This window comes from Eptatretus burgeri, chromosome 10 (assembly GCF_056783735.1).
Source record: "Eptatretus burgeri isolate ZD-2024b chromosome 10, Ebu_testis_v1, whole genome shotgun sequence".
NCBI classification, from domain to species: Eukaryota; Metazoa; Chordata; class Myxini; order Myxiniformes; family Myxinidae; genus Eptatretus; species Eptatretus burgeri.
The window spans coordinates 23,076,907-23,089,141 of record NC_140970.1 but is presented as its reverse complement, the minus strand read 5'-3'; the positions used below and the strand labels follow the sequence as shown (position 1 = coordinate 23,089,141).

Below are 12,235 nucleotides of genomic sequence, written 5' to 3'. Positions count from 1 at the left end.
TTTCAATTTATTCTTGCAATAACATTGCATGTTAAGATGTAGAACACTAGATTTGAACTTGCACCATTCTTAACACTGGGTGACAAATGGATCACAATGCCATAAATTTGGCTTCAGTTAATTAATCGCACTTTTACATTACTCAACAATTGTTAAGATAGCTTTTTGTAGTGATTATGCTATGTTATGAACAATTACATTTGACATTTCTGAATGGAACAAAATTGTTTGAGCATCAATCAGCTGCCCTCACACCAAGCAAAATGGAAATAATATACAGCCCATTTGGTGGAACTTTGACCCCCTCCTGCCTCTCCCCCAAACCCTCCCCCCTTTACCCCATTTGCTTTCAAAAACATCCTTCCCTTCTCTTAATTTTCCCCACACCTCCCAAATCCCCCCACTCACAACTTCATTTTATCGATTTAAATTTTCTGAATTTGGACCCTCCAACCCTTGATCTTACATAAGGACTCACCCTGAAAGTAATACTTATATATAGCCTTACGAAGTGTACCTCGAATGTTGCCAAGAAATCCATTGTGGTTCTCTTTAACACCAAGGTAGTCGCAAACCAGAGTGCGCAGAGTGTGGTATGCTTTGTCCAAGTCATCTGCAGCCCATTGATACAAATTATAGCTTCATGATTGCCAGGAAAATGTTTAATTTTGCATACAGTTTAATGATCGTTACAGCACAGGTATACATTTCCCAGATCAAAATGGTTTGTCGTGACACACCAGCACACTTGTATTGAACCCCCATTATTGCTTCACTGGAGATGTTTGAATAAAGTCAAACGGTGGCTCTTTTTCTCTCCTCACAAACTAAAGTGGATAATCGGCTTAATAGGTGGTGCAAATAACATCAAGCTCCAGAAAGCCAGGAAAGCAACAGTAAATATAAAATGATGGTACCCTTGACTGTTTTTCCCAAGAAGACCAGCATTCAGCCGTCAGAATTTTCTACTCGAGTGTAAGACTTGCTATGATCCATGTGAAACTATTGGCTTAACATGTTGGAAACCATGAATTGCAAGAGGATATACAAGTGACTAAAAAGGTTCAGAAGTAATAGAACAGGTGTTGATGGCATGCGATGGGCAGCTTCTTTTATCACTTTATTATCTGATGAGTTGTGGAGGTGATTTTAAGCAACCGTCATGAACATTGATGATCTTTCCACCACCTATGTCATTTGCCATTGTACAGTGCATCACATTGTTGGTAACAGTAAGCATTTGGATAGCCTGTCGAAGATGAGTCTCAAAGATGGTAACTGGTCTTTGTATATGAAGATCATGGCTCATCCTTGTCCTCTGTTCTCCTCTCTGTATTCAGGCAAAAGTATGTCGGTTAAGATATGAAATTTCGATTTATCTTCAATGAGAAGCTTCCAGATTTGATGTTTCTTTCACTCTTTGAAATCTGCTTCCCATTTTAACCTTTGGTTTTTGGAGTGGCTTGATGGTAGAGTGGAAAAGCCTTGTTGCATTTTCACTCGCTGATGTGGTTTAATTTACTATGGCCACTCAGAACCAGGATTTTGGTCGAATGTCAACATGGCCTGCCAATTTGTGAAAACGTTGGGCCAATGTTGCACGCTTCATGTACTGTTAAAATAAAACACAAAAGCAGGTTAAAAAAAAATTGTACACACCTCTAACTTCTGACCTGGGAACCCTGAGCAGAGTACTGCTAAAGATTGTGTGGCTGTCAGTACTTTGATAGGCATAAAGCTAGTGTGGCACTGTGCTATTGGTTGGACAATATCCAATCAGTGTAACCTCTCATCACGTGGCTGTACTGAGACAGAGTAAGATGTTTACATCGTACTCTACTTTTGGCTGCAAAATGACTGCAGGCTCATGGTATAAAATGCAGTTAAAGCGTAGTGTTTAATATCATAGCGTCAAAACCCAGCTTGCATTTACGTAAATGCAATAGTTGCATCTCACCACTCCGAATGGCAGCGCAGAAAAATCCTGGCCGATCTTTGTGCATCTGCAGGTAGGTGTCAATCTGCGATGGCACTGCACGCAACTGAACCTCCCCATACAGGCCTTGCTCTTGCATGTGGCTGACCAGGGCTTCTTTGTGTGGACAGATGAGAAAGCACCGTGGCTCAAACTGTGAGCACTTCAAGATTAACACGTCCTGTGACCAAGAGCCATATTTATTCTTTATTCTTGAAGTGTATCACAATGTTATTCCTATCATCTTGATGAACATCACTTACAGCAACCTCAAAGTTATTTATTTATTTATTTATTTATTTTTTTTTTTACCTTCGCATTCTGCGAAAGGTTATGTTTTGGTCGGCGTGTATTCATTTATTTATTTATTTATTTATTTGTAATCTTGTGATTCGTATAACTCAAAAAGTATTAAACCGAATTGCATGAAATTTGGTGGGATGATTGGTTATTAGCCAGGAAGCATTCGATTAGATTTTGGGATCGTTCGGGTCAAAGGTCAAGGTCAAGGTCACGAAAAGGTCAAAATCGTCTTTTTACGATAACACGGTCAATTTTTATTCAATTTGCATGCAACTAACGCCAAAATGTTCAGAATTCAACGCCTCATCTTGTGATATGCAATATGACACAATGACGCCCATACTCTTGTTACCGGTTAGGGGTCAAATGTCAGGGGGGTCACGACCTTGAAAAATATGCGGTTTTTGTCATAACGCGGTCAATTCTTGTCCGCTTTACATGAACCCAGCACCAAAATGTTCAGAATTTAATGCCCAATCTTGTGACACAATGACGTCATAACACATGTCACCGGTTGGGGTAAAATGTCGGGGGGGGGGGTCACGCCCTTGAAAAATATGCGGTTTTCGGCATAACTCAGTCAATTCTTATTCGATTTGCATGAAACCAGCATCAAACGAGATTACCTTCTCTTGTTGAAACGTTGTATTCACCGAGCTTGCGAGTGAAGACTCGCCAAAACGACGTGAGTTGATTGTTGTTTAGTCCGTAGCCCCCGAAAGTCGGGGGGGGGGGTCATGACATTATAGATATGTGGTTTGTGTCATAAGACCATTCATATGAAACCAGTTCCTCACACTCGTACCAAGAAAAAAAAATTGTGGCGGCGAAGGTATGCGCTCTATGAGTGCCCGTTCGAGTTTTACAAGTGTGCCTCTCAACTGTTTTGAGTCATCCCCCCCTTCAAAACTCCCTTCCCCACTCACCTCCCTTCTATTATTATGTTGTGCAAATAGTGTGAAGTGAAAATTTTGATAATTATCTGATCGAGGAATTCTTCGTTTTTGCTATTTGACTTTTGTTTTGCTTTCAGCCTAAATGGCATGTCAACTTTGCATAAAATATTGGAGATATATATCATCTTGCACATGGGTCTCTACCTTGAGTTCCATATCTAAAACACAAGAAAGTCCCTTTCCAGCCAATTCTTCTACGGCATCCATGCTTAATCCATAGAGCTCACCATCATGCTGTGAGGTCTCAATGAACCTACCCTGTGGATGGACACACCACCAGGCATGTTTGTTAGTTTCACATGATCAGAGCATTAAAAGCCAAACTATAAAATAGAGCAATAGACCAATAAGCCAATACACTGAAATAGAATGTTAAGCATATCTATTTGTTAATTCAGTCAAAAGTTTGTCAAATTCAAACCTGTGCTTTGCATGAATGATTCTGCATCTCAGAACATTCTGTATATGGGACAGGGATGACTTTCATTGTCTATATTTAACGAATACTTTGTAGAGTCTACACTGCTTCCAAAAATTTTTGCATGCAACCTTTCCGGATGGGCTAGTGGGCTAGCTTATGGTAAGATCAGTCTTTGGTTCAAACAACACAAATGGTTGACTTTTTTTGAGATATAATTCGTATAGCATGCAGACTCACTGTAATCATTCATACCTTACTAAGCATGAAACAAAAGTACATGACAGTTGTGACATCACATGTAGCTGTGTTGCCTTTTGCTTTACCTGCAGTGTCATGTCCCCAAACTTCCTTGCGGTCACAAAGTGGTATTCCCTGCCCTCCTCTTCTCCTGGGTATGGCTGCCTCGTAGTGTGACGCATCCTGAGTGCATTTCCAGCATTCAAACTGAATTCAAGTCGTGATGCCAAATAATAGAATGAATAAACTTTGCTTCAAATAAAAACTGGCACACTTTTATGCTTTTTGCATAATAGGCACCTGTTTTATTGTCTATAAAGAAAACTAATCGCATGAATTTACCTTCATTATCATTTTTTATAATCTCAGCTCGCTCATGGAATTTACTCGAGCAAGGCTGTAAACGTTATCACCAAACAACAAAAAGGCAATCCTTTTTGGCCTTAAAAAACACCTCTGATGGGCACAGCTTCAAAGCTGCTCTGCAGCCCCATTGTAACAGCTAATTAACATTTTTATGCAAATTGTTACATTTTCCTTATTTACATCTCCAGTTACAAACGGCTGTGGTCAATAAGTTATTGGCCACAGTTTCCACTATTGATGAGAGACATGATTGGTGGTGTTTTTTTCGACACTTATCCAAGGCTAATGGGGGAGCTTGTACATACATTGCCTGCAGAAAGTATTCACATACCTTGACTTTTGTCACATTTTGTTGTGTTACCGCCTGAATTTAAAATTGATTAAAATAAAAAATTTTGTCACCAATCTACACAAAATACCCCATAATGACCAACTGAAAACATGTTTTTCGAAATTTTTACAAATACATTAAAATGAAAAGCTGAAATGTGTTGCGTCAATAAGTATTCAACCCCTTTGCTATGACACTCCAAATTGAGCTCAGGTGCATCCAATTCCCTTTATTCATCCTCAAGATGTCTCTTCAACTTGATTGGAGTCCACCTGTGGCTAATTCTATTGAATGGACATGATTTAGAAAGAAACACCTTTCTATATATGGTCCCACAGTGGACAGTGCATGTCAGAGCAGAAACTCTACCATGAAGTTCAAATGATTTCCTGTAGAACTCTGAGATAGAACTGTGAGGAGGCATAGATCTGGGGAAGGGTATAAAACAATTTCTGGAGTGTTGAAAGTTCCCAAGAGTACAGTGAGTTCCATCATTAGGAAATGGAAAGAATATGGAACTAACCAGACTCCTCCTCGAGCTAGCTGTCCAACCAAACTGGGCAAGGACCTTGGTCAGGGAGGTGATCAAGAACCCAAAGACCACTCTGACAGAACCACAGAGTTCCTTGGTTGAGATGGGAGAACCTACTGGAAGGATGACGGTCTCTGCAGCACTTCACAAATCTAGGCTTTATGGGAGAGTGGCCAGACGGAAGCCGCTCCTGAGAAAAAGGCACATGACAGCACACCTGGAGTTTGCAAAAAGGCACATGAAAGACCGAGAGCATGAGGCAAACGAGTCTGTGGTCTGATGAGATGAAAATTGAACTTTCGCCTGAATGCAAAGTGCTACATGTGGCAGAAACCGAGCACAGCTCATCACCTATCTAATACCATCCCTACCATGAAGCGTGGTGGTGGCAGCATCATGCTGTGGAAATGCTTTTCACCGGCAGGGGCTGAGAGACTTTTAAGGATAGAGTGAACAATGAATGGAGCCAAATACAGGCAAATCCTTGAGGAGAACCTGCTTCAGAGTACAAGAAACCTGAGACTATGGCAAATGTTTCTGTTCCAACAGGACAAGGACCCCAAGTTTACAACCAAAGCAACACTGGAATGGCTTCAGAACAAGAACGTGAAAGTCCTTGAGTGGCCCAGCCAAGGCGCGGACTTGAATCCCATTGAGAATCTGTGGAAAGACTTGAAGATTGCTGTTCACCAATGCTTCACATCCAATTTGACAGAGATTGAGCAAATCTGCAAAAAAGAATGGGAGAAAATCCCCAAATCCAGATGTGCAAAGCTGATACAGATATACCCAAGAAGAATCGAACTTGCAATCACTGCCAAAGGCACTTCTGCAAAGTATTGACTCGGGGGTGGAATACTTATTGATGCAAGACACTTCAACTTTTCATTTTTAATTGATTTGTAAAAATTTCTAAAAACATGTTTCACTTTATCATTATGGGGTATTTTGTGTAGATCGGTGACAATTTTTTTTATTTAATCCATTTTTAATTCAGGCTGTGATACAAGAATATGTGACAAAAGTCGAGGGGTGTGAATACTTTCTGAAGGTACTGTAAATCATATGTAGGACACATACAGTTGACATCACAGTGTACTTTAACATGAATTAGAAGGGCATTAGAACAAATGCACATGGTCCAAGGAAGTTGAATCTGGGTTCCTTGCATTTTAAAGGTCCACAGAATCAGATTTTTTTTTCATGTGATTATATTGATTTTTAAGTAATAAACAAACAACTGAACATGCTTTTAATACCAATAATTTTTGGGGTGTTGCAGTTAACAAAGCGAACCCGGTGGGTACCGCCCCTAAAATTCCAGAAAACCATGATGATCATTACGTCATCTGCGTGACATAATTGAGGGAAAGATTGTCTCAGCACACAATGGATAATGGCCGAACAACTCGCTTCAGACTCGTCAGAAAGTGAATTTGACGAATAATTTTCTAATCAAGAATCCTCAGATTAGGTTGGAGACTGAAGGTGATTTAGGCTGGAATTTGTTATTCATTCAGGATGCCGGCGAGAGCTCGCCTTCTCCGCAAAAGACACCGTAGGTTCTTTACCGTCCACTGAAGCTGGAAGACGAGACACTCTGCTTAAGAAATATTTGTGCAAATCTAGTGAGGGATATTTTAAATGATCCAAGACTTGGGATACTTTGTGATGCATTGCGTCCTGTTTCCGAAGCACCAATCTGACAGTTTATGGTTGGGTCCAGAACCCCACCCAGATTAGACAGCTCAAAGCTCAACACACCATGACCTCTGCACCATCCTATCAGACCTTACATGTGATAACACTGAACAACAAATTTCAAAATTTTTTTTTTACTGGAGATGTGTAAAGTGATTAAGACTAATTTGGGTACGCTGATTTCAAAAATCATAACCGTTTTGCTGTATCACGTCAGGATTTTCAGGAACAGAAATATTCCCATTGCCTAGAAGTCAGGATTTCAATGAAATTTACATATGTCTTTAACATGTCTATTTCGTACAATTGTTGTTAACTTGTGTTATATTTCTTTCTTTCAGATAAAGATGAGTAGGCGTTCCTGTACCAATCATCCTGACAACTTCTGTTATGTCTGTGGTCGGTATACCAAAAAAGATCAACAGCGAAGTATATCTACAGCAGTGAAAATGAAGGCCGCCTACTTTCACTACTTCGGGTGTAAGGTGGGGGACCAAGAACAGAGCTGGGCACCACACATCTGCTGCACAAGCTGTCACACAACCTTGACTCAGTGGTTGGTGGGCAAGCGCGCGAGCATGCCATTTGCGGTGCCCATGATATGGCGTGAGCCGCAGAATCATCATGATGATTGTTATTTCTGCTGCACAAGCATCGCCGGCTTCAACAAGAAGAATAAAGGTCACATCAAGTACGCTGACTGCGTCTCTGCTCGTAAACCTGTGCCTCATGATGACGAGAACCCCGTTCCAACACCTCCAGCTGATCAGAACATAGCTGTAAGCAGTGGTGAAGAGGATGGTGATGATGAACCTTTTGAACCCGACACTCAAGAATCACACCTTCTGAACCAGGGAGACTTAAATGATCTTCTAAGAGATCTCTCGCTGTCAAAGGCGAAGGCAGAGCTGCTTGGATCAAGGCTGCAGCAGTGGAATCTACTTGAACCTAACACCAAGATATCCTTGTTCAGAGCACGTCACAGAGACATGGCTGAGTTCTTTGAGATGGAAGACACGATGACATTCTGCAGTGACATCAACGGTCTGTTGAAAGAACTTGGGTGTGATCACGATCCTGCAGACTGGCGCCTCTTCATCGACTCGGGGAAGAACAGCTTGAAGGCTGTTTTGCTCCACAATGGCAACGAGAAACCATCAGTCCCACTGGCTCACGCGTTCGGCATGACAGAGACCTATGAAACTATGCGACAGCTGCTTGATTCCATCAAGTACAATGACTTCAACTGGCACATCTGCGGAGACTTGAAAGTGGTGGCGCTGTTGTTAGGGCTGCAGTCAGGCTACACGAAATACATGTGCTTCCTTTGTCTCTGGGATAGCAGAGACGACAAGAATCACTGGACGAAGAAAGATTGGGAAGAGCGAAAAGAGCATGTACCTGGTCGACACAACGTGAAGCATGTCGCCCTTGTCGACCCAGCCAAGGTTTTCCTTCCACCACTCCACATAAAGCTCGGCTTGATGAAAAGTTTTGTACGGGCAATGGATCTGAATGGGCGTGGGTTTTTATACCTCAAGGAAAAGTTTGGCAACACCTTGTCGGAGGCCAAGATCAAGGCTGGTGTCTTTGTTGGACCGCAAATCCGACAGATTATGAAGGACGAAACTTTTCCGACAACTCTAAACCCCAAAGAGCTGGCAGCGTGGAGGAGCTTCAAAGCTGTGATGGACAACTTCTTGGGGAACGAGCGCGCGGACAACTATGAAGAAATAGTGCAGCAGCTGCTGGAGTCCTTCAGGAAACTTGGCTCCAGGATGTCCCTGAAAATCCATTTCCTACACCAGCACCTGAACTTCTTCCCTGACAACTTGGGAGCAGTCTCGGACGAGCACGGCGAGCGATTCCACCAAGAGATTTCACTCATGGAGACGCGTTACCAAGGGCGGCACAACCCGAACATGATGGGCGATTTCTGCTGGTTCCTGCATCGTGAAACTGACACAGAGCAGCACAAACGCAAAGCCAAATGCCTAAAGCATTTTTAATTACATTCTAGTGGAGTTTTTCTGTAATTTCTATAATTTTGAAGCATTCATGATGAAATAAATGAATAAATGTATTTTTGTAAATTTCATTGAAATCCTGACTTCTAGGCAATGGGAATATTTCTGTTACTGAAAATCCTGACGTGATACAGCAAAACGGTTATGATTTTTGAAATCAGCGTACCCAAATTAGTCTAAATCACTTTACACATCTCCAGTAAAAAATTTTTGTTGTTCAGTGTAAGCACATCGGCTTATCACACAACTAACTCGTGCACAACTAATCGGCTGTTTAGGCACGCACAACTAATCGGCTGTTTAGGCACGCACAACTAATCGGCTGTTTAGGCACGCACAACTAATCGGCTGTTTAGGCACGCACAACTAATCGGCTGTTTAGGCACGCACAACTAATCGGCTGTTTAGGCACGCACAACTAATCGGCCGTTTAGGCACGCACAACTAATCGGCTGTTTAGGCACGCACAACTAATCGGCTGTTTAGGCACGCACAACTAATCGGCTGTTTAGGCACGCACAACTAATCGGCTGTTTAGGCACGCACAACTAATCGGCTGTTTAGGCACACACAACTCATCGGCTGTTTAGGCACGCACGACTAATCGGCTGTTTAGGCACGCACAACTAATCGGCTGTTTAGGCACGCACAACTAATCGGCTGTTTAGGCACGCACAACTAATCGGCCGTTTAGGCACGCACAACTAATCGGCTGTTTAGGCACGCACAACCAATCGGCTGTTTAGGCACGCACAACCAATCGGCTGTTTAGGCACGCACAACTAATCGGCTGTTTAGGCACGCACAACCAATCGGCTGTTTCGGCACGCACAACCAATCGGCTGGTTCGGCGCGCACAACTAATCGGCTGTTTAGGCGCGTACAACCAATCGGCTGTTTAGGCGCCTACAACCAATCGGCCGTTTCAGCACGCACAACCAATCGGCTGTTTCGGCGTGTACAACCAATCGGCTGTTTCGGCACGCACAACAAATCGGCTGTTTCGGCACGCACAACTAATCGGCTGTTTAGGCACGCACAACAAATCGGGTGTTTAGGCACGCACAATTAATTGACTGTTTATCTCTCTTTGTAAATTGCTATCTGGACTGGGTTTTTTGCTGTCTATCTGTCTTATTGCTCTCTTGATGGAATTTGCTGTGTGCATGCAACAATGTTTTTGTCACCACTTAATGATTCCCATTCTCTGAGGCGCGCATTAAGGATTAAGAAATGTATTTGCATCATTATTTTCTGTAGATGGCAATGTAACTACTTTTCAGCAGAACTTCGCTGGTTTGAGAGAAGGTCGCATTCTATGGTTGGTACAACTACATGTGAAAGAGCTATTATTGTGAAACAGATTACTGTTGTATTCCACTGGGACAAAATCCTTCAGTCAGTCTCGTTATTTATACATGATAATGGTATGCGAGCATCTTTAATTTTTCAAGATAACTGTAAAACAATGAACTGTGCTGGTGAAGTCTCCACACAATCCTCATCTGATATCGACCCCTTCCATGATCTGTTATGTTTATTGTTTCCTGACCTATCAAATCCCCAATACGCCTCAACATAATAGTGTGATGGACTGCTTTTGATGTAATACTGATGTAATTTGCATACAATGCTTTACTCCCATCCCCATGCAATCAAAGCCATTTGTTCTGTCTTGCTTATCTAGCACAGCACTCTTACCCAAGGCCGAGGTACTCTCCAAACTCTTCACACAGCCGCTGGGCTAGCTCTTGTTTTCCTCCAGCCAATGGGCCTGTTAGCACCAACATAGGGTATGGGCAGTTGATGGAGAATGGGGTGCTAGAAAGGGTCGGTGGAGTAACAAATTTCAAAGGTGAGTTCTGAATGATCTTGTGCTTTTAATTAATAACAATAATATTTTAAACAATTGAAATAATTCAATACAACTTTTTTTTATTAACACCACAAGGGAAGGGTCTGGCCAAAAAACCAAGGAGGCCCCCATGGGTGGAAAAGCAAAGAAAGAAAATGGGGAAATATAATCAGAATTGGGATACTGCAGACAAGTAAAATAAGGATGGGGTGAGGGGCTTCAGAGAAATTTGCAGACAAACAAGGAGCGTTCCAGATGGCACCGACAGTGCAAACTAGTGGCCTCTGAAGGGCCTCCCAAAATCCCGTGCTCGGTGCGGTTCCAGTCATATTCTGGCAGGGAAGGGGATGAGATTATGCACCAGATGATGAGGCAGCTTCCCAAAATGCTATACCAGGATTTGGGCCTCTAGATTTCTGGTGGTAAACCTGTGGGAATACTGACTTAAATGGTACCCTTTAGCAGACACTGCAGAAACAGTAACCCAACCTGTAAGGCAGAAAGAACCCTCAAAAACTCACAAACCCCCATTTGTCAGCCTGTGACCAAGAGCTTACAACAGAACCAATGTTCTGCGAAAGGCTCATAAGGGACACTCCGGGTGGCTGCAGACAGCCTACCACTTGAAAACTTGCCGTGACCTTCCCTTTTTTAAAAATGAGGTCTGCCTTCAAAATGATCGATATCAAAATAGTTGAGACCAAGCTATCTTGGACAGGTGGTTTAAGATTTTCTTTTCTTTGACAATTACCTGTGGTAGATCTTCTGTGGCTGTAGAAGAGCAAACACCTTGTTGGTGATGTAATCTTGGGCTGCAACCACCTCTGCTGGAGGGCCAAACTTGTTGATAGCAGTGACCTGCAGCAGAAAGGGGCACTGATGTCACACCACTCTGCTTCCTTTCCTTTTAAGTTGCATTTCCCATACTGTGTTGAAACCTCTGTGAAGAACAGAGCCCAGCTGATGATCTGGAGTGTTGGAAAAATTCCATTACTTAGAAGTTAATTAGGTTGTTACATCAGATAAAGCCTGGTGCTGGTTTAATGGGTTAAGGTGGTTTCCTTAAGATCTTGGGGTCCTGAGTTTGAGCCCCCTGTTGTTCTGTTAACATAACACCTGGTGTGTTGACTCAGACTGTCATCCTTCTGAGGTCGGCAAAATGAGTACCAGCTTACTTGGAAGAATGAACCATTTGAGGATCTTGCGTGGGAATGCTGACCTGTCCAAGACGGTATCCCCTCGCCAATGGAAAACTACCTCGGCAGTCCTATGCACCTGAAGATGTGAAAGGAATGGTTCTTCTTTAGGTGAAAGGACAACTATTTTGGGACGCGATTAAGAAAAAGTACAGGGTGTTGTAGAATTGCTATCATATACAACATCCTTTAAATGTTAATATAATGCTTTATGTATTAAACGGAACCGAATATTGTCTTGGAGTCACCAGAAGGAACCAAATAAGTATAGAGCAATGAATGTGTCATCAGGAGGAACCTGGATAGGGTTGAGGCTTCAACTGATACTCCTCAAC

General features: G+C 42.4%; 1 protein-coding gene across 3 annotated transcripts in view; it reads right to left on the bottom strand.

Moving 5' to 3' along the window:
* LRGUK (leucine rich repeats and guanylate kinase domain containing) overlaps window positions 1–12,235 on the bottom strand; it is a 60,273-nt gene that overhangs the window by 9,756 nt on the left and 38,282 nt on the right. For all 3 annotated transcript variants that reach the window (XM_085897392.1, XM_085897391.1, XM_085897394.1), the window contains exons 11-16: window positions 11,456–11,562; window positions 10,551–10,670; window positions 3,979–4,075; window positions 3,379–3,492; window positions 1,958–2,156; window positions 518–613 (exon numbers count right to left, since the gene is read on the bottom strand). In XM_085897392.1, the coding sequence (XP_085753518.1) occupies window positions 518–613; window positions 1,958–2,156; window positions 3,379–3,492; window positions 3,979–4,075; window positions 10,551–10,670; window positions 11,456–11,562 (733 nt within the window). The remainder of the gene's footprint in view (window positions 1–517; window positions 614–1,957; window positions 2,157–3,378; window positions 3,493–3,978; window positions 4,076–10,550; window positions 10,671–11,455; window positions 11,563–12,235) is intronic.